The 23,443-nt window shown below is 43.3% G+C and overlaps 1 protein-coding gene across 1 annotated transcript in view; it reads right to left on the bottom strand.

The window, feature by feature from the left end:
- The window catches only part of LOC149287624 (pappalysin-1-like), a 506,291-nt gene that overhangs the window by 108,338 nt on the left and 374,510 nt on the right, over positions 1–23,443 (bottom strand). The window contains exon 17 of the mRNA XM_089492654.1: positions 9,421–9,592. Coding sequence (XP_089348780.1) covers positions 9,421–9,592 — 172 coding nt within the window. The remainder of the gene's footprint in view (positions 1–9,420; positions 9,593–23,443) is intronic.

The following is a 23,443-nucleotide window of genomic DNA, read 5'->3' as shown; positions in this document are numbered from 1 at the left end:
TTGAGAAAAATATTTTCCCCCCAGTTATGCACATCTGCCCCAGAAATGCCTTATACCCCCTATATGCCACTGTGCCCCATGATATGCCTTTTAACCCTATATGCCACTGTGCCCCATGATATGCCTTTTGACCCCCCTATGTGTCACTCTGCCTCCAGAAATGTCTTATACCCCTATATGCCACTCTGGCATTAAGGGGGTTAAAAGGCATATTATGAGGCAGAGTGGCATTAAGGGGGTTAAAAGGCATATTATGAGGCAGAGTGGCATTAAGGGGGTTAAAAGGCATTTCATAGAACACTCTGCCTCCAGAAATGCCTTACGCCCCCCATTTAACACTCCCTCCCCCTCCCTCCTCCAAACTTACCGGTGCTTCTGACTCCCCTGTCATGTAACCGGGGCAGCGTGTAGAGCTCTACGCGATTTGCGTAGACAACTTACGTTGAAGCCGGAAAGAGGTGTGGCTAGCAGCGGGGGTTGTCTGCGTCCATCACGCAGACCTTCCCCGGCTGTCAGACAGAATTCCCCGCACCGGTGCCGGTGGGAGACAGGAGGATCCAGGTCCCCTGCAGCTGCGGGGGATCTGGATCTTAGTCGTCTCATAGTCAGACCTATTTGAGGTCTGATTATAAGACAACCCCGATTATAAGAGCATTTGCTCTGAAAAAACCTTGTCTTATAATCGAGCAAATACGGTATATCTGCCCTCTGGATCCAAGACAGTAGAATGTTTAACGTAATTCAGGGATTTGTGTAAAAGAATAGCAACCCCTCTGGAGTTAGATTTATACGAGGCAGAGATACATTCCCCTATCCAAGTATCCCTAAGAGTAGATATGTCCGTATTTTTCCAGTGCGTTTCCTGTAAAAAGACAACTCGTGACTTAAGTCTCTTAAGATGACTAGCGACTAATTTACGCTTCACTGGAGTGTTGAGACCATTAACAATCCACGGGCAAAATTGTAAGGCACGAGGAAGTAGGACGGTGTTATGTCCTGTATCAGGGTTGCGCGGGACATCAGCCATCCCATAGAGCAAAAGGGTAGTAACCGAAAAAATGAAACAAGTATCGGGGGCCCCCCATGTCCCAGCACCTGGAGGGATACCCAACGGCAAGGATAAAGCGTAAGGGAAGTACTGAGATTAAGCGTGGACTGACCATCCCCCCAACAAAAACAAACAAAAGAAAAAAAAATAACAAAAACCATAAACCAAACAAATATAACCTTGAAACGTGTACGTCACCAGAGGAGACATTCGGTCACCAGACCCGCCCCCCGCCGAGGAAGAAAAAGAAAAACAGTAAACGCCAACCATCACCCTGTCATCCCCCCCACACCAAGTAAATAGCAGTGTGGACAATGCCATCAGACAAGCGCCCCCAAGCCCACAAACCAATGTTCATGAGTCACTAGGAATCCGGAGAGATTGAGTCAGAAAGTCTTTAGCATCCGCTGGCGTAGTAAAGACGTGGGTATGGCCATCATAGACAATACGCAGTTTCACAGGATATAACAGACTAAACTTCACTTTAGCCTCATAAAGTTGTCTACATAGGGGAGTAAACTCCCTACGCTTGGCCGCAACTTGTGCAGAGAAGTCTTGAAAGATGAGAATTTTGTGAGAGTCAAGCAGCAATTCAGGAAGTTTTCTGTATTCCGACAGAATGCTTTCTTTGTCAAGAAAATTCAAAAGACATATAATCACCGGCCGAGGTTTACCATGAGCTTCCTTCCTCTCCGAACCCATCCTGTGTGCTCTCTCAATTATCAGAGGTTTTTCCATGGAGTACGGGAGATTCAAAGAAGTCGTCAGCCAGTCCTGAAGAGTGCTGAGAAGTTGATGAGGTTTAATAGATTCTGGAATATTAATGAGACACCGGTTGTTCCTACGACTGTGATTTTCTAGATCCTCAATCCTGTCGAGCAGAATTTGAATGGTTAGAAAATTTTGCGTTGTAGTTTCCTGCATTTGGAGCAAGGCGTCATCGGTATCACTAATCCGTTGCTCCAGTGTAACAATTTTAGCTGAATTGGCTGAGATTTGGGCCAAAGTAGAGTCTATCTTGGAAGAGAGTTCCTGGTCCAGCAGAGGCCACAACGCCTTCGCCACCTCCGCAGCAGTTTCTGCCGCATCTCCGGGGGCGGAGGATGCTGGAGAGGATGGTGACTCCCCACGTGATGGCGAAGAAGGTGGAGACGCCTCAGGCGGGCTCTCCCTTGATTTTGATCTAGAACCATGAGAGTCCTTGGACAGTTTTTGAGTGGCCTTACCAGCGTTTTTCCTTTGAGGCATGGCAATAAATTTATCCATTCCGCAACAAAGACGTAATGCGAGACAACTTGTCTATTAGGGAGTGGAAGGAAATCAGGTAGTCTCAGCCTAACAAGACATGACGCTAAGAGCTTGATGAAAAGACAGGAGGAAGCCTGACGGCAAACCACGGAAGAAACAACCATGCTGGAGCAACTGGAAAAAACGTCCACCAGACTGTAGTAATCACTGATGAGCATATGGCAGATACTTCTAGCACACAAAAGTGTAGTAGATCAAATAGGCTGAAGGTAAAACTGTAAAGCGTCCACAAGATGGCAGTAGATGCTGGTGAGTATAAGGCAGACACAGCCAGTACACAAAATTGTATAAGAGCAGGTAAGCTGAGGACAAAACTGGAAAGCGTCCATAAGATGGCAGTGTCCTCTGGTGAGTATATGGCAGACTAAATAAAGCACTATCAAAAAAATAAATAAATACAATTTTAAAATAAAAGTTAAATAAAATAAAAAGAAATAACTTCAATAGTGACTGACAATAGCTGCCAAAAGCCGGCAGGACAGCAGAAGCTTCACCAGCCGTTGCAGTTCACAGAGCCTGCCACTCGCCCACACCGTCGGGAGCAAGGCAGGGAGCAGGAACAGCCCCCCCATCGAGCACTCCCCAGACCAGGTAGGCAGCCCTCCAGAACCACCGCACGGCCGTCCGCCACCCGGAGGAGGTTAGTGGGAGGTACGCAGAGGCAGTCGGGGACCTGCCGAGAACCACGCGGTGACGGCCGTAGTTTTCACTCCACACAGCGCAGGACCCCGGGGATCCTAGATGGGGGGGCCGCAAAAGATAGTGCCGCGACCCCCAGACTCTCCCGCACCGCCTCGATGGCCTCACCGAGGAGAGGCACCGAGCCCCGTTAGATGTCATCGCCGGTTGCGGGAGAGCCTCAATAGCAAGCGGCCATCTTGGTCGGGCCGCCCCCGGAAGTCTTCATACTTGTTTTGATTCAGTGCTTTGACCTCTGGCTTGTTCCTGATTATCCTGCCTGCTTCTGCCCTTGACCTTGTCTCGTCTCTGACTACGCTACCTATTTAGGTGTTTGTCCTGTTACTGTTGCCTGTGTCTCCTTGGTGCTGCACTGTGGATCCACCTTGCCAGTTCAGATCGCTTATTGGCTTTATTTTTGTTGAATAAATCATGACATGATGTAATATGTAATGTGTTCTTGTTCATCTGAGGTTGCATTTACCTAATTTCAGACCTGCAAAGAACAGATGATTGTTGTCCTGAAACCATAGAATTCAAAGAGGGTGCACATTCTTTTTCACACAAAGGATTCCATTTGCTCCTGGGGGCTTAAACAGCAGAAAAGCTTTTAATTGCATCATGCCATTTCATCATCTGATTCTAAAAACACCATAACCCTAGGGTTTCCTTTAAAATAGGAACGATCTATAACTTTTTCATTAAAAAGGTTTTGGTAAAAGTCATAGCAGAGGAATGCCCCTTTCATTTATAAAATCAGCTTTCTCTTTAGAGATGTGGGACCAGTTGGATATTCTACATTAGCTTTCATCGGAGCAATCATGAATGCAGAGTTATTTAGGACCATTGGATAGCGAATTTCCTCTAGAGCAGTAGGTTAGCATTTCGGACCTGGTGATGAAATCTCACTGCTAAGACTCTCCAGCTCTGTCTTCAGGACTGCTGTCAAGTCATTTCTCATGGCTGGTAGGAGGACCGACGTGGAGATTTAAAAACACATGAGAATCTGCAAGACCTACCGCTGGGGAAGGATCCATTGGACCCAAAACAGCTATTTTCTTCTTTCAATTAAGCTGGATTGCTGATCCCACTCTGCGACCAGCACAGCAGGAAATTCCAGCCCAGGATCGCTGAGGCCACCTGGGGCAGTGCTTATAAACATGAACCTGCTTGCCAAATTTATTAAGCACTTTGATTTTTCAAAGTTGGCAGTGAGGTGGCTCCCTTCTCCACAATTTTGACACAGGGGCCATTTTGTTTGTGTGTCCATAGCTTTCACACTTTCTGCAAGGGAATGGCATCCCTAGGTAGTAACAATATCCTCATAAATAAAGGCAGGCAGCAGCATTGCAGGAAATAAAAAAGGGTCCAAAAACATCACAGTCACATCAGTACTGATATTGAAAGTGACTATTTTCATTGTAGAAAGGCATAGTAACACAAGGGTGACATCAGAGACAGGGTACCAATGATACACACCTTACAAGGTTCAAGCTAGACAGAGCTCTTAATCAAAAGTTGTTAGGAGTACCTAAAATTAAATAAATAAAAAAATAAGGAATGGAAGGTAGATGGAAATACACAGATAAAAGCACTAATTACTATAATTACTTAATCACAGTGAATACAAAATACAAGAATCAGTCATATGGAACATGTATACAACAAACCATTTTTATTTACACCTTAATTGTGAATAAAAAGAGAAAAAGGAAGAGAAAAAAATGTAAATAAAACACTGAATCCTTTTGGAAATATATAGACATACAGAACACCCAACTTTTAGCATAAACTATGGCTCAGGTATGTGTGTGTGTGTGTGTGTAGATAGAGGTGCTTTTTGTCCCTAGTGTCACTTTTGGCAGAACGGCTGACAGGCTTACCTGTTTGAGCTGTGGTGTTTTCTGATGGACGTGGGCGATATCCTCGCTGCTCTAAGGGCTGGTGTGGACAAGGACGGTGACAGGGTGCTTCGTGAACAGTTCGCTCACCTTTTGCTCACCTTTTGCCCTGTGAGGCGTCTTGTCGGGGCGGGCTGCCATCTTCCCTGCCATCATCGTCAAGATGGTGGAGGCACGTGTCCTTGCGGATGTCTCGTGGGGCTTCTGGACGGCTTGCGAGACCTGCCGCGTCATCGACCCCGCGTGGGAGGAGGGGGACGTTGCGGACGTCGGCGATGATGTCGGCTGAGGTCCGGCAAGCGGCAGGAGGGGTGAGTAGGCCCGGCAGGGCGTCACGGAGGGAGTGGTTCCTCTGAGGACGATTTGGGGCCCCCTCAGCGGCCTGTAGTCCACTTACCTTCTGGGGGTTTTGGTACGGCACCTGGTGGTGGCTTCCCTGGGTTGGGGCCCTTGCCGGCGGTCCCTGGTCCTTCTTCCGGCCCAGGGCACTTCCTCTCACCCCTTTTTTCTGTGCAGGCTGGCGCAGATGGACTCAGCACGATCATCTGGGATGGTTCTTCAGGCTGCGGGTACAGCGCCGCAGGAGGTCTGCTGGGAGCTTGGTGGTGAGTTCTCTTCACAATCTTTGGGGTTATCAGGGTCCGTGATAGGGGATGATATGCAGAAGAAAGGTGAATAGTGATGCCAAGATAAGTGCAAAGGATCTTCTAAAACCATGAAATGAAGGTGAAGAATAATGCCCACCTGGCTTGTCTGGGGTTTGGGGCCGGATGGTGTCGCTCTGGATAGGCAGGAGAGGTCGGTGTAGCAGCCGTCCGTGAGTGGGTTAGGGTCGGCGGTTCCGGGTTCCCTCCCGTTTGGTTTGGTGGCAGTTCCGGATGCCTTGGTGGTGGCGGGCCCAGGGGGTGCGGTGGCGACAGGGGTGGTTGCCTCGCCGTCTGGCGAGGTTACCGCAGGGAGGAGACGGCGGTGGCTGACCCGGCGGCGGCTAATGTGGCCGATGGGGTGGCGTACATGTGTTGGCCAGGCCAGCTGGGCCTGCATTTAAAGCAGGAAACGAAAGGGATGATTTGGAAGGGAGAATTCCTTGAGATTTTCTCCCTTTTGCCACTGGAGGAGGCTCCTCCACAGGCAAAGGAAGGGGATAAGGAGAAATATAGGCACAGGCAGATTCCTAAGACCTTTGGTAATTGGACTTGCACCTTTTGATTCTGGCGTGTGTGAGAAGTGCCGGAATTTTTTGCTTATCAAGATCTCATTTGGAATGTTCGTCCAGTGTCTGGAGGCCCGTTTCTGGTGCACTAGGAGGGGTCTTTCTTTTCTCATTTTCAGTTTCTGGGTGTTTTTCGTAAGGCGTTGGTAGCATTGGGGATTCCTGCTGGGTCATTTGGGGGGCATTCCTTCTGGATTGGGGCGGCTACGGAGCCTACCCGAAGGGGGGGTTTGCCCGATTCTTTTGTGCGTCGTATTGGGCGTTGGCGTTCTGGGCATTTTCGGTCTTATGTTAGGTTGGATATGGTGGCTTAATGTGTTCTATTTTTTGCTGGTTCCTTTCTGCCCCAGGTGTGGCTCATCGGACACTCGTTCTGGGCCGGGAAGAGGGTGACGGTTCGTCTGAATGGGGAGTGGTTGGGGTTTTCTCCACTGGCTGCTGAGATGCGGTGGTTTGGGAGGTGTGGGATTCGGTAGGTGCATCTCCTCCCTGAGTTGGTGCAGCTGTCCCGTTTGTTGGGTTCACCGTCGGTCCTGGTGATTCACCTTGGGTGGGAATGATTTAGGGGTGGTTTCGGTCAGGTCCTTGGGGGATATGATATTTAGGGATTTGTCACGGATTTTAGTTCTATTCCCGGAGGTTTGGCTTGTTTGGTCTGAGGTGGTGGCTGGGAATTTCTGGCATCAAGCTAATAATCAGCGGGCGCTGGAATGGTCACGGGTTAAGTTAAACAGATGGGTGACTCGGTTTGTAGTGGGGGTTAAGGGGGTGTCGGTGCAGCATAGGGTGTTTGAAAAGGATGCTGCTAATCTGTTTTGGACTGATGGCGTTCATTTGAATGCAGTTGGTTTGGATCTTTTTTATTTGGCGCTGCAGGAGGCGATTAGTCAGGCCATGGCATTTGTTGGTGGGGGCCCCTAATGATTTAAGGGGTTAAACAGCGTGGCTTGTGGCGGGTAGTGTGTCCTTGCCGGTCTGGTTTTGGAAAGTTATGGAGCTCTGGATGCTGGTGAATGAAGGCTCAATCCTCCCCTGAACTGGTGTTTTATTGGACGTGCCCAAAAAGTTTATGGTCGGCTGGTGGTTAGCATTGGTTTTGGGACAGCGGAAGTTAGCTATCATGTTTGTTTTGTGGTTTGGATTGTACGGTGGTGAGCGGCCGGCAAGGACGGGGTTATTTTCAGTTACTGTGTTGGATATGTTTGAAGTATATTATGTTGTTGGTATGTATATTTGTATATTGGTATTTATTGTTATTTATACTTTTGTTGTTTGGTTGTTTATTGTGTGTTTATGTTAATTTATGCTTTATGTTTTAAGGCCAACACAGTTTTGTTTTTGATGTTTTGTTAATAAAGTGTGCTGTGGCCTGTTCTATCCAATTCAGTCTCTGGGTCATTATTTGGTGGGTCTAGGTGGTAGTTGGGTGTCAGAGCATGAGCTCTACATACATGAGCTGCAGCTGCAGGGGGTGTGTCCAATAATATTCTGTCTTATTTAGTATATTGGTCATGTTGTCTCCTCTTGATTTTTTCTTACATAATGCCCTGAAACATGAAGGCTTCTGTGTCATCTTTAGAACATTCCAGAAATCTGAGTGTCCTTATTCTTAATGTCCAGGCGATGTTCACGCATTCTAAATTTAAGCGTGCATGAAATCTGGCCCGTGTACTGAATGTGGCAAACTCTACATGCAACCAAATAAACATTATATGAATTACAGTTAATGTATTGTTTTATTTTGTAGTGTCTTCCAGTCACAGTTGAACAGAACCTGTCTGCTTTGTTAAGAAAATTGCAGCTTTTTCAAATTAAGGCATGCATTATTTGTTGCCTGCCTCTGCTGTCTAAAATAAAAATGTCACTTTTAGTATCCTTGCTGTGGGTCTTTGTGATGTTTTTGTACCCTTTTTTCTCCTGAAACGCTGGTGCCTGCATTTTTCTAAATGTTTCTTTCTTTAAGTAATATGGCTGAAACACAGATGGCTGACAGCTCCAAGAAAAGGGTAACCTCAACCAGTTACATCACCTAGCAATGTGTTAAGTGGTACTATTCAGCTGGCACAGAAGTGGTTATATATGTTTTAGGAACAAAATATAAGTGGAGACCATTCAGTCGAGGGTCACCTTTCTTCTCTTAAAGGTTGCTATAGATATTATGACACACACCAACGTTCTGTGTGTGTTCCTCTGATTTGGTCCTGCGTGATATAAATGCGGGCAGTGGCTGGATGTACATCGCCGTACACTGAGTTGTTATGCTCACCTAATCTGCTGCTGGACTGGTAGATGGGGTGAGTATGTGGAAATCAAGAGGCTAGGAAATACAATGCTCCAGCAAGGGAGGCTGGGAGCAACCCTGGGCAGGCCCTTCATTACCTGATGAGCCACAGGCATGTTAAGAGGCTGATACAACCTAGACAGGGACACGAAGGAGAATCCGAGCGACCACATAGTTTAGGATCACTCATTCAAGCCCTGTGATTCCTGACACAGGGTCACAACATGTCCCAAATCATAGAACAGATGAACCAAAAACTCATGTGTGATTTGTTGAGGATAACTGTACCCCTAAACATCAAAATAACCCCTCCCCCAAGTTATCAATTGCTTTGAACCCCCTTTGAAGATCTTAAAGACACTCCACTTGACAGTCAGGAGGTCCCACAAGAACGCAAAGTGGTTTCAGCTTTTTTGGAACTGAATCAGAAAGTCACACTTTATGTTTCTGGGTGTACAACTACCCTAGGATTCAAAATAACCTCCATAAAAAATAAATTCCCTCAAAGCATATTGCCGAGGATCTCAATACAGAAGTTTAAGTTTTTATTTTTCCCTTTCACATTTCTTGCACATATCTATATGAATGCTGCACACTGGATACTTTGTTATGCAGTTAAGTTTGATACAGATGTTTGGGCTCAGCAAAAGCTGCTGCTTTACAGACCAATGAAATAAGAACTCAGAACAGTGTGAAAGATGTCCTGCTCATTTTCTTTTTGTGATGACACTACTTTTTACTAGTAGAAATATAACCACATAACCTTTAACATTTTAGCAATTATTTTGTTTGTTTGTTTGCAATATGTATTTTAGGACACAATTTAAAACATACTAAAGCTGTAATTGACCTAAAATTATGATTGGATTGCTAAAATAATTATTGTAGCCTTAGCCAGACAGCATTATGATGAAAAAGCATAAGTATTTGACAGAGAAATCACAGAGAAAGACAGCTATACTATAATATGTACTAACAATTAAGCACTCACCGATTGGTTATTGCTCTCTTCACATATCATTTTACATACACTATTGTACTTGAACTCATTGGTGCACTGATAGAGCCCATGGAACTTGGGATGAGGGGGCTCACACATTATGGGAAGACATTCACCACGTTGCCAACTTCCATCCTCTGTGCACTGAATCTTGAAGGCTTTCCTTTCCAGAGGGGGGAAAAAAAAAAGTATGACTTTGAAGCAATTCTTTCCCTGAAATACATGTGCACCAAAGCTCTAGTAATGCAAAAATGTAAACATTCTTTCTGACATTTCTCTAATCTGTATTGTTTGGCTCTTACATGCTTTCCTGCTTCCAAGGACTACTAACGGTGTTGACTGCCGGACCCAGCGTTCAAAGCAAGAGGTCTTGAGGGGGGTGGTTGTGCCTAACAGATGCTATATGTGAGCTGAATCGTTACACTCCCACATTTCTAGAGTAAGCCTCAGTTGTTCGTTCATTTAACTGGAGATGTTTTAACTATACACGCTATGGTTTGTTTTTTTTGTATTTTTTCTCTGTATGGATACATTGCTGCCACTTGATGTAATCTGGGGCTGAGCCCTACTGTCTTTAGCTTGAGAAGCTACAAATCACTACAACAGGATTCTTATACATAGAGCCAATTAAACACCAGAGCGGTGTCTTGCTCTTGCAAACCACCTTTTGTGAAAACAATTGCTTTACCAAACAGAAAGCACTTTTGTGTGTAATTCTCTCTTTTGGGTACAAATACATATGATCTGCAAGCAAAAACACCATACACAATTTTTATAAGTATATTTTTGAACATAGTATATATTTTTATTACATATTTGTTTAAACCACAAATGTGTTTCTTTGTACTCCTTGTTCTTGTACGTTTAAATACGTACAGTGTCCAAGGAAGTCCCCTAAACAATAGTAGTAGTAGAATTTTGGAATTTTGTAGTCACCCATAGGCAGTCAGAGCTCAATTCAGCCTGAGATTGGAAAGCTCCAGAAAGTGTTATCCCCAAAAATCATATTTTGTTTTCAAAATATTTTTCGTTTTTTAAAAAACATAGAAGTAAATGGAATATGCGTAGAAAACAAGTTACAAGATAAACGGCTAGCCAAATAAGTTATACAATGAGTTATTAGATAAACAATGTTATGTGTACAGAATTTTGAAAGCAGTAAACACCCAATGCCAATATCATTACTAGATGAAATCAACTTAAAGTGTATTGAGAGGACTGTAGAACAATCATAGACATATACAAACAAGACATTGATGCTCCATGTAAATGACCCGTTATAAACCCGAGGACCCCAAGGTGACCTTGTTTCAAATTTTCTACGCTCATAGGGGTTAAAATCCAAGACAAAAATTACAAGGAAGAAGGGGAAAAAAATATAAATTTTCCTTTTTTTCTCTTCCCTTCCTTTTTTTCCCCTTCCTTTCCCTTTTTAAGGAACAGATCGTTCAAGATGATACTACCCTGCCCAAATTTTATCATAATGTTCTAATGTATTTTTGTAAAAATACTTCTCTGAGGAGGCCTGTGTTTTGATTTGGCTAGTAATTTCTTCCCAGGAGGGTATGTCATGCCTTTTCCAGTATCGAGCAATACATATTTTGCAGGCAAGTAATATGTTTACTAATAAGAAAGTTATATGTTTCATTTGAGGTAAGTCTATAAGGAACAAAAATATCTGCAAGCTAAGGTCAAATTTTATATTTGTAATCTGTGTAAAGTAGGGCTGAAACAACGAATCGATAAAATCGATAATAATTGATAACGGAAATCGTTGTCGACGATTTCCGTTATCGATTAATCGAGTGATCGATTCGTTGTTGGAGCACTCGGCTCCTTTTACTTACCTCCGCGAGCGTTCCCCGCTTCTGCTACACGCTCTGCAGTCTCCGCCTTCTTTTAGCTACGTGACGGATGTGACGCGCTTCAATCAAGAGTTCAAAAAAGTTTTAAACTTGAAGGTTGGAAGTGGAACGAGTCCGTAGCGGAGGTAAGTATTCTTTGTCTATGTGCGAATGTCTATGTGCGAATGTGTGGGTGCACGGCAGAGTGGAGGTGGGGGTCCACGGCAGAGTGGAGGTGGGGGTGGGGTTTCAGGGGATGCAGGGTGTGAGTGTGGGTGCAGGACAGAGTGGGGGTGGGGGGGCAGGCCAGGGTAGGAGACTGGGTGCAGGGCAGAGTGGGGGTGGGGATGCAGGGCAGGGTGTGAGTGTGGGTGCAGGGCTGGGTGGGGGGGCAGGGCAGGGCAGGAGACTGGGTGCAGGGCAGAGTGGGGGTGGGGGGGATACAGGGCAGGGTGTGAGTGTGGGTGCAGGGCTGGGTGCAGGGCAGAGTGTGGGGGCAGGGCAGAGTTGGAGACTGGGTGCTGGGGCACAGTGCAAAGTGCTGGGGCACAGTGCAAAGTGCCAGGGCTGGGTGCAAAGTGCTGGGTGCAAAGTGCCAGGGCTGGGAGCAAAGTGCTGGGTGCAAAGTGCCAGGGCTGGGTGCAGGGTGCTGGGTGCAAAGTGCTGGGTGCAAAGTGCTGGGTGCAAAGTGCTGGGTGCAGGGTGCAAAGTGCAGGGTGCAAAGTGCGTGGTTTAGGTATTAAAACTAGTTTGATAAATATTGTGTTTGGGTTCTCGTAACAAAATAAGAATGTTAATGTAAATTTTAAGTTGTTTTTTTAACATCCAGTTCATTAAATTTTAAATAAACGAAAAGTTTGCATATTGTTTTTTTTTTTATCCGATTAATCGATTAATCGAAAAAATAATCGGCCAACTAATCGATTATTAAAATAATCGTTAGTTGCAGCCCTAGTGTAAAGGTTGATCTCAGTTTTCTCTTCAGTTTGTTGAGAAGATGACACTCCCACCAAATGTGGGAATGTGTCCCTCTAGCTTCGATGCACTAGTTTATAATATTGTTAGTGCGGATTTAAACAGTAAACTGTTTTCCTGGTATGCCAACTTTGGGGAGGGGCCTCTATCTAGAGCTCTCTTTCCCATTTTTTAATAGCCTTTGATTTTTTGTGGGAGTGTGGAGCTTGCCAATAACTTTAGTACTTTCGAAACTATATTAGCTTGAGGAATTGCTGAAAAAAGCACATCCCATTTATCTTGTTTCCTTAATGGTTTTGACAAGAGGAAGGGTTTTATCCGTAAATAGGAAAATAGTTCCTTATAGGGTAAGTTGTCTCGCAATTAAATGTCTGCAAATGGAATGATTTGCTTTCGTTCTGTAAAATCTGCGAAAGTATTGATCCCGCTAGTTTTCCAATTGAGGATATTCAAATCTTGTAGATAAAAGGAGAGTATTTCAATTGGAGATAATTCAGATAGGAATGATGATAGACCCTGAGCTTTTCGAATTCTAAATGTTGATTTCAGTAGATCTTTCACTAGGGTGCTCGAGATCGCCAATTCCTTAATAACATCGTTGTTAAGCCAGTTTAATAAGAGTGGGTCTAGGCTATTACAGTTGATTTTCTCGGAATTAAACCAATCTAATTTATGTTTATTGTTTAAACCCCAAGCAAGTATGTGTGATAATTGGCAAGCATTGTATAATCTATAAAGATCTGCATAGCCTACTTCATCCTGGGAGATGCGCCTCCTCAAAGTTTTCTTAGGAATCCTAGGTTTTTTCCCAGCCCAAACAAATGCTAAAAATAGCATTTCAAAATGTTTTACCATATGTTTTGAAACTGGGAGAGGTATAGTCCTAAAGAGACATAAACTTTTGTGAATCATATAAGCTTTGAGGACATTAATACGTCCCAGCCAGGAGAGTATTAGCCTCACCTGATCTACCTGAGATAAAACCTGTCTGGTCTGGATGTATAAGATCCGCCCTTACGAAAAAATTACTGCAATTTTTCTAAAGAAAGGCTAGGTTTCCACTTGTTTTTTTTTTAGCTAAAAACGCCCATAAAAACGCCAATAGCGCCACCTGGCGTTTTTTTAGTGAAAAAACGCAGCAGCCAGATGTTAGCTGTTCTTCAATAGGAAATCGCAGAATGCCATATCCACTTGGCGTTTTTTTGTTTGGCGTTTTTTCAGTCCTCTTTGGCGTTTTTCTGCTTTTTTGGGCTCTGCGGCAGTTTTTCAAAATCGCAGCATGTTGACACTCTGGCGTTTTTTGCAAGGAAATCTTGGCGTTTTTCTCCAATAGAAGTCTATGGGAGAGAAAAAACACCATGAAAAAGCCATGTGGGTTTATTGCCTTGGAGTTTTTTATGGCGTTTTTTCCACAGTTACAATGCAGAGGATGGACCCAGTATCTGTGTGTCCTACGAGAAATAGGCTGGAAACAAACAGTTTCACACAAAACAAAGTTCATATTGAATTCTACACCATTTGGAACAAACATGCCATTACAAACAAACATACGCAACGCATCAACTGGATCCTGCGTGCCAAAAGCAACAGCAAACAATTTGCACCATCATTTGGGGCCAATCTTCCTAGAGGAGCAGACATTCGGAATAAAGCATGCCTTACAAACCACAGAAAAGTGACAAAAGGGTCCGCCGGGGCGTTTAAGTAGAACTCTACCAAGTAAATGACATCAGGGGGCAGATACTTGCAATTTATCCTAATCCCTTTTAGCTGGGTGAAACTTCTAACTTGTAAAGGCTGGAAAAACTGCCTAAGGTCAAAAAAAGCTAAAACGCCAGAAAAAACTCCAGAAAAAACGCCAAAACGCAGAAAAATGCAGTGGCAGTTTTCTTGGCGTTTTTCATCAAGAAAAAAAACGCAGGACAAAAACCCAAGTGGAAACCTAGCCTAATACTGCAGTTTTTTGGACATGAAAAAAACTGCAATACTGCACTTTTACTGCAGTATTACTGCATTTGTACTTCACTGTACTGCACTTTTACTGCAGTTATTTTTGTACGGAAGTACAAATGCAATAAAGCTGCAGTACATTGAAGTGGAACTGTAGGTTTGCAATATAAAAAAAAGTGCAGTAAATGTGCAGTAATACTGCAGTAAATGTGCAGTACTGCAGTTTTTTCATGTCCAAAAAACTGCAGTATTACTTCAGAAAAACTGCAGTAATTCGTAAGAGCGAGACAATCCCGTTGAGTCTTTGGGCCAATATCCTCTATCTTATTATGGGTGACCTTAACATTTCTTTAGATATATCTAACAACTCTGCTAGCTCCAAACTCCTCTCCCTGACATCCTCTTCTGGTCTTTCTCAAAGGACTAATTCCCCTACACACACTGAGGGACACTCACTTGATCTGGTTTTCTCCCGAACATGCTCCCTTTCAGATTTCTCCATCTTGCCCTTCCCTCTATCTGACCTTCTAACATTTTTTCCAGTGCTAACCCCTAGCAAAACAAACAAACACCTCATATTTGTAGGCCATTACCAGATAATATCATTACCCAATTGTCAGCCTCACTAGAACCTCTCTTATCTTCCATTTTATCCCTTTCCTGCCCAGACGCAGCAGCCTCTTTTTCTAACAATACACTAGCCTCATCTCCTGACAGCATAGCTCCAATTAGTAAATGTTACCCCCGACAATTGAAACGCCAACTGTGGCATACCAAAACCGCACGGCTGAATGCTACCTCAGAAAATTAAAATCCAGCGAAGACTTTACTCACTATAAATTCATGCTTCGCACCTACAACTCTGTCCTCTCTCTTGCCACACAGCTCTACTTCTCCACTCTCATAGGCTCCCTTTTTTCCTACCCGAGACGCTTTTTTTCTACCTTCAACTCCCATCTCTGTCCCTTCATATCCACACCACATACCTCTCTCACTGCCCAAGATCTTGCTACCCACTTAAAAGACAATACTGAGACTATTAGACAAGACCTCTCTCTTTACAACCCCCTCCTACACCACCCACCACCACTCTCTCCTCTCATCCCATACTAACTGCCTTTTCCCTACAACTGAAGAAGCATGCGCTAATCACACCCATTCTAAAAAGCCTTCCTCAGATCCCATCTGTCTGACTAATTACCACCATCTCTCTGCTTCCTTTTACCTCTAAGTTGCTTGAACGGATTGTGTACAATCGCCTTACTAACTTCCTCTCCTATAATTCCCTCCTTGACTACTGAAAACAGCTCTAAAAAAAAGTATCCAATGACTTTGGCTCTCTGCCAAAGCAAAAGGTCACTTCTCCATTGTAATACTATTGCATCTCTCTGCTGTCTTTTGATACTGTTGATCATCACCTTCTTCTTGATTCACTTGCTTCTACAGGCATTCGAGAGACAGCTCTCTCCTGGATCTCCTCATATCTGTCTAACCGTTCCTTCTCTGTCAGCTTCTCTGGCAAGACATCATCACCCCTTCCACTTTCGGTTGGCGTCCCCCAAGGTTCAGTCCTTGGCCCTCTGCTGTTCTCTCTTTATACTTCATCTCTTGGCAAACTAATCAGCTCATTTGGCCTCCAGTATCATCTATATGCAGATGATACCCAAATCTACCTGTGTTCTCCTGATCTCTCTCCATCCCTCATGTCCCGTATTACCAATTGCTTGTCTGCTATTTCTTCATGGATGTCACAATGCTACCTGAAACTTAATCTTTCTAAAACTAAACTTATTATCTTCCCTCCTTCCATCTCCACTCCACTACCTGAATTCTCTATCACCATTAAAAACACTACTATCTCTCCTACTAACCAGGCCTGATGCCTTGGGGGTCATCCTTGACTCTAACCTCTTCTTCATACTCCACATTCAGTCCCTCGCCAGATCTTGCCGCTTGCACCTAAAAAACATCTCTCGCATCCGCCCATTCCTCACCCAAGAATCCACAAAAACTCAGGTTCATTCACTTATCATTTCCCGTCTTGACTATTGCAACACTCTTCTGGTTGGCATTCCACTGTCTCGACTCTCTCCTCTGCTGCTAGGTTTATCTTCCTTGCACGCCGCTCCTCTTCTGCTTCCCCTCTCTGTGAAACCCTCCACTGGCTCCCTATTACCTTTAGAATTAAATTCAAAATCCTGGTACTAACATATAAGGCCCTCCATAACACTGCTCCTCCATACATTTTTGCCCTCATAACCAAATACTCTCCTACTCGAGTCTTACATTCTTCCCATGGGCTAAGGCTCTCCTCACTTATCACCTCTTCCTTTTCCCGTCTACAAGATTTCACTCGGGCTGCCCCATATCTCTGGAATTTACTTCCACCGAACCTTTAGCATTCACCCTCCCTCCCATTCAAGAAACATCTCAAAACTCACTTTTTCACAGAAGCATACCATCTTAGCTGCTAGAACTTCCTTGTCTTTCATACAACCACCATACTACCTCTCACCCTTTCTCTGCGCCTTATGTTTGTCAGTTGTCACCCCATTCCCTCAAAATTGTATCGGTTTATCTTATTCTGTCAATTCTCATCTTGTCATACCCCTTGAATATATGTATTGTATTAAGCGCTGCGTAAATTGTTGGGGCTGTATAAATAAAAGATAATAATAATGTTTTAGAAAACCTTGTAATATCTAGATTTATAAGTGAAATGGGCCTATAGTTAGTAACTAGAGAGGTCTGCTGGCAGCCGGTGGAGGTCTGTGCTTAAAAATCTAAAGGCTACGGTAAATTAATATTCAGTTAACCATCATTTACAATAATATTCACGGAATGAATACAGACAAAATAAGTCTAGACTCTCGATATCAAAATTGTTAACATCATCATTTATACCAAAAAAATCCACGAACACAAATATATAATTTATAAAGAGGAAAGAAAAAAAATTAAGGTAAATTAAAGGTATATAATTCGTATGCCACCCTTCAAATAAGCTTTTAAAAGTGTCAGTATCGCGTCTTGTATTAGTAATAACAAATTTAAAAGTAATAAAGTGATTTCAGAAAAAAATTGGTTGAAAAAAGATTTTTCATCTATAGTTATATTAAATAGCTTAAACGAGATAACAGCTGCAGTACAATAAAGTTTCGCCGACATTCATTTAGATGCAATAGTTTTCAGAAAATAAAGGCAGGTATTTTTATAGGAAATCCTCAAGAATATGGAATATTGTTATCTCTTAGGCATGCTGTAAGGTCTGCAAATTTCTTTCTGTTGTTGCCCATGAGATATCCAAGAAAGTTGTTAAGGATGCAATTTTTTTGTTCTTTTCCTGGTTTTTCCTTATTTCATTAAGAAATAAGTCTTTCATCTAGAAACTAGTAAAGCTTACTATAATATTTATTGGAATATTTTTTTGAGAGAGGTTAAACGGTTTACGTAGCCTGTGGACTGTGGACAGTTGGAAAGGGACCTGAGATTTTAGGGTCTATATAAACAGCCAGAGGTCTTTTATGTATTGTTCTAGATTTGTGATTTCATCAGGAACTCCTCTTATTCTCAGGTTCATTCTTCTAGATCTATCCTCAAGATCTGCTAGTTTGTGGTCCATCTTTATAATCTCAGTATTTAAGCTTTCTTTCTGAGATTTCAAATCTTTAGTTGTGGACTGTAATACAAGAATCTCCTGGGTACGAGAGGTCAAAGTTGACTTTAGGTTAGATATCTCTTCTTTATATTCTCTTAGGTTATTGTCAAGATCCAATTTAATTCTTAAATATTATGTTTCCAGTGCATTGGATAAATCATTTTGAGTTATGTATACTGGTTGGATGGGTTCCATCTTATCTAAATGACGTTCTGGTGAAAGTTTATCAGACAAGTCAGAGGTATTAAATTGGCTCAGATGGAAGTAAAAAGCACTATTTGGTTGAGATTTTTTGGATTTGTTAATATTTCTGGTTTTCTCCCTTTTGTCTACCTTATCTGATTTTGAACTGTATAGAAGTCTAATACAGATCTAGCACATGTCTGGCACAAGACTAGGCCCATGTAGCAGTAAGATTCAGTAATTTATAAATTATAGTGCTTTTCTCTTCATTTCATGTAGATTTTAGAATTCAAATTCGCAAATATGGTATGGTTAAAACAGGCTGATGAGGAGAATATTAACAGATATGAAAATGGTTTATGTGAAAAATTTTACTTATCTGAGTTGTTAAAGTAGTTTTGCTGGATCCTTTGTTAAATCTTTAGAACAGCTCCAATAATGGAAATCCATGAGTTATTCTTATTTTTCCGGAAACAATGAATTTCAGATGAAATGTAGCTCTGGGAGAAAAGCAAATAATCTTTAAATCTCCTGCCGTCTCATATAGCCCATATAGGTCCCTTGCTCCAGCGTTGCTGATCTGTGGTACATAGCCCAGAAAGAAACGCCAACATAGCCCCCCATAATGGCTGGTGGGCAGAATCAGTGTGGAAGGCGTTCCCCCAGGCTGTTACCACTGTGATCGCGTGGGTTCAAGACCAGGGATTAGAGCTGGGAGTCAACCCGAGGTGGTCGGGGAGAGGAGGACAAATGGTGGCCGTCCGAAGGAGGTACTAAGCCCCCACTATGCTTCAGCTCCGACAGAGCCATTGAACATCCAGCCTTAGACACACTATCATCAGTCCATCATATTTTCCAACATCAAGCCATCCTTGGCCCAGGTCCTTGTGCCCTCTAGCAGTTCCATCACCTACTACCACTATTTATGAAGGAAGACTATTCACTCACCACACTCAAAGTGGCCGCGGGGACTTGAATTTTGGTGCTAATTTCAAAACAAGTCCCCAAACCTTCTCCTATTTAAACCATCAGAAATCATTGAATCTTGCAGTCTTATTTTCGTGCCTACGTTACATACTCCTCAGTGCACATTCTAAATACTGTCTTCAGTGTTTGGCCCCGGCTTGTTACTCGTTGATCTGACTACTAGTACTCTGACCTTGGCTAGAATACAAGTTCGACCTTGATTCTGGTGCTCCTTGTGGTCCTGCCCGATCGTGGCATCTCCTACTTTGAAATACGTGACAGGATGAGAGAGCCATAATGAGACCACTATCGATGGAACAACAAGGGTCCTGCGAGGCTCGTTTTGACAAGATGGAGCATCAGCTGGATCAATTCGCTCAGGTTTTTTAGATCTTGTTGCAGCGTACTGACCCTTCTCAACATACGCCTCAACCTGTTGCAGCACCTGTGGTCCATGCCCCAGTACATCTACCCCACCTCCTCATTATGGTGGCGAACCTGCAGCATGATATGGTTTCCTGAACCAATGCAAGACACCTTTAGAACTAACATTTTGTTCCTCCAGCCACTTCTTCTGTCAATCTAAAAGAGCCTATGCAATTGGGAACAGGAAAGGAGCAGAAGGAGACAGGAGGGACTGTATATGTATTGTGGGCGGTTGGGAAATGCCCGCACCTAGGCTTGGGGGACCAGCTATGAGTGTGTTGGACTTTTTTCCTGACCTTCTTGTCACCCACATGACTTTTCCTGTCTGTCTACTCTGGTCTACAGAGTCTACCATTACTGAGGCTTTTTTGGACTCTAAAGCCGCTGGTAATTTTATTGACTCCGTTTTCTGAAACCAGCATAAGATATCTACTCTTCCCAGAGCAACTCCTGTGTCTGTAGAGGCCATTGACCGTAGACCTCTTCATCCTGCATCTCAGCTTGCGTTTTCGGCTGGACTAGTACATATGGAGCAGTTGCGATGTCTTCTCATTCGTTCTCATTCTATTTTGTTCATCCTGGGCTTTCCGTGGTTGAAGTCTTGAAACCCTACTGTAGAGTACAAGACAGATTATGACCTGGAAAATCCTTGCCTCCTTGGATACTACCAGTGGCCAGATTGTTCATTCTGGAGGCCAAGGCCATGGAGTCACACATTAAGGAGAATCTCAAATGAGGAGTCATTTGCCAATCTACACAACCTTCTCTTTGTTCAGAAAAAGGATGGAGAGTTGTGCCTCTGTATAGATTATAGGGGACTTAACAAGATCAATAGATATAACATGTATCCTATTCTACTAATTCCAAAACTTTTCAACAGACTATACAGGGCCACCGTTTAAGATGGATCTCAACCTTGTCAGGATTCGATCAGCACACAAACAAAAGACTGCTTTTAACACCTGTTCTGGACATAACACACACATCAGGAACTGACTTCACCGGGACTTGAACCATGAGTTCCATGTTGCTGACTTTCTTTCTTACCGGTACCCCAGCCTGTCTCACAGTTTAGTCTCTCAGTTCTGGTAACCATGAACCTACAAATCTTGTTATAATTGCCAACTCTCATCAGTTGTGTCTGACTCTCTGCCTATAAAAGCAGCTTCCTGTCACTATACCATTGCCAGAGTATTGTGGTTCCTGCCTTTATTATATCAAGCCTGCTACTGATCGCTACTGTTATCGATTCTGGACCATCTAACTACGCTTCTACATTCTATCCCAGCCTCTCAGCTCTGCTAAAGACCTGATTGCCTCTCAAAGCTCAGGGGCTCAACCAACTGGGCAACGAATGGTTACTTCTGGCAGAAGACCTTGCTGATCTGGCTTCTGGACTCCAAAACCTACATCAGTATCATTACAACATGGTTATGTTGTTTGACCTATGCAACGCCCCTGCGGTCTTCCAAGAATTCATCAATGACTGTCTCAAAGATTTCCTTCAGCAGTTTGTCGTGGTTTATCTGGACGACATCTTCATCTATTCGTCTGTTCTTTTGACTCACGGATAACATGTCTGTTGCATCCTAGCATGACTCCGACAACACAGACTATATGCTAAACTGGAGAAATGTGCTTTTGAGGTAAGGTGGCATTCTTAGGATATGTCACAACCCCGGAGGGCTTTGAAATGGATCTGTCCAAGGTACAAGCCATCATGCTTTTTTGGGATTCACTAATTACCACAGACGATTCATCCATGATTACTCCAAGATTGCCGCACCCCTGACACCCTTAACTAAGAAGGGTGCCAATACTCGGGAATGGTCATCAGATGCAGTTTCAGCCTTTTTGCGCCTCAAGAACAAGTGTATCACAACTCTAGTATTGAGACATTCTGATCAACAGTTACCCTTTGTCCTAGAATTTGACAGATCAGAGTCCGGGGATGGAGCAGTACTTTCCCAAACAGCCTTATACAGTGGTCCTTTGCATCCTTGTGGTCATTTTTTTAAATGATTCACCCCTGCAGAAAGAAATTACGATGTCAGTAAGAAGGAGCTACTTGCTGTCATACTTTCCCTGGTGGCATCTGCTGGAATGAGTCCAGTTTCCACCTTGATTCTGACTGACCACAAGAATCTCCAGTATATCTGGCTTGTCATATTACTATATGTGACCTCTGGTATCCTGACCCTGGCTTGTCATATTACTATCCGTGATCTCCAGTACCCTGACCCTGGCTGTGTTCAGCAGCTTCCCATTACACCTCCTGTCCTACACAAAGCGTCCTATTATCTGCCTCAAAGTCTCTCGGAGAGTGTTCTGTGTTATCATGCCAGTTCATTCCTGCAATCTGGGTTCCTCCTGGTATAAATATAAGACATCTTACTCCAACCTCTTCCTTCGGCCCCACGGGCTCACATACCTATGGACTTTACTGCTGATCTACCCAATTCGAAGGGTCATACATGGATATTTGTGGTGGTAGACCACTCTACAAAAAACTACCCAATGCTTCTGCATTAGCCGGTGTCTTCTTCCAAGAGGTCGTTCATTTACATGGCTTGCCCACCGAGATCATTTCTGACAGAGGAACACAAGTTATAGCATGATTCTGTTATTAAGAGAACAGACAGAGGTGCCTGGTGCCTGGGTTTGGCATGTTGCAGACAGAGTGGATAGCTTATTGGAAGGAGCTGGTAAGGATCCAGCTGTCTTGATGCACCCATCAAGACATCAGCACCCATGACATTGTAAGAGGAAGATGGAGAGTCCTAAAAGGTAACGGGAAAGTAAAACAAGGATTAGTTAGATTAAAAACAAAAGAAGGCAGGTATGTAGAAGAGGATAAAGGTCTATCCTCTTGCTGTTGTACAGAGCACTGGTGGTACCTCACTTGGAGTATTGTGTACAGTACTGGAGACCGTATCTCCAGAAGGATATAGATAGGGCTACTAAAATGGTTCATGGATTACAGGATAAAATTTACCAGGAAAGGTATCTTAACCTATATAGCCTGGAAGAAAGACGTGACAGGGGGGATATGAGAGAAACATTTAAATACTTAAAGGGAATCAACACGTGGAAGAGAGTTTATTTCAAAGGAGAAATACTACCACCACAAGAGGACATAGTCTTAAGCTAGAGGCAAAGGTTTAAAGGTAACATCAGGAAATATTACTTTAAGAAAGGGTAGTGGATGCATGGAATAGCCTTCCAGCAAAAGTGGTAGATGTGAAGACATTTAAGCAAGTATGGGATAGGCATAAAGCTAAGCTAGATATAGCATAAGGCCAGGTACTAAGGAAAGTATTCAGAGGTTGGGCAGACTGGATGGGCCGAATGTTTCTTATCTGCCATCACTTTCTATGTTTCTATGTAATTTCAGGTGTAAAATTAAAAAATGGACCTGCAATATAGTATTATCTGAGACAAGTGTCATGCACTACACCAGAAAGACAGCAGGAGATTAGACAGCGGGAGATTTTGCTTTGGGGTACGATCTGTATACTCGTGATGGATTACACCTGAATGCAAGAGGGTCAAATGTGTTTAGGAAGAGGATGGCTAGACAGTTGGAGTAGATTTTAAACTAGGAATGGGGGGGGTAAATACCAGGCTAGACAGTATAGAAAGGGAAAGTGCTTTAGTTAGTAGTCATGTGAGAGGATCTGTGGGCTTGGTTTGTACAGATAATACGAAGAAGCATATATTTTGCCCCCCAAAACAAGGTCAAAAAAGCGCTTGCAGCATATGTGTTAATTGACAAGCTAAAAGTCATGTCTACAAATGCTCGCAGTTTAGGGAATACGATCCATGAACTTGTGTCAGTAATGGCAACTTAGAAAAATGACTGGGATATAACAATACCGGGGTACTCTTTATATAGAAAAGACAGAAAGAGCAAGAAAAGGGGAGGGGTGGCCCTATAAGTGAAATATAACATAAAATCTAACCTAACACAAGTTGGTGAGGAGAACATACAGTCAGTTTGGGGTACATTACA

Source organism: Sceloporus occidentalis, unplaced genomic scaffold, assembly GCF_023333645.1.
Source record: "Sceloporus occidentalis isolate IW3139 unplaced genomic scaffold, rSceOcc1.0.p SCAF_58, whole genome shotgun sequence".
NCBI classification, from domain to species: Eukaryota; Metazoa; Chordata; class Lepidosauria; order Squamata; family Phrynosomatidae; genus Sceloporus; species Sceloporus occidentalis.
The sequence above is the reverse complement of the archived record's forward strand: the minus strand, read 5'-3'. Positions and strand labels throughout refer to the sequence as shown.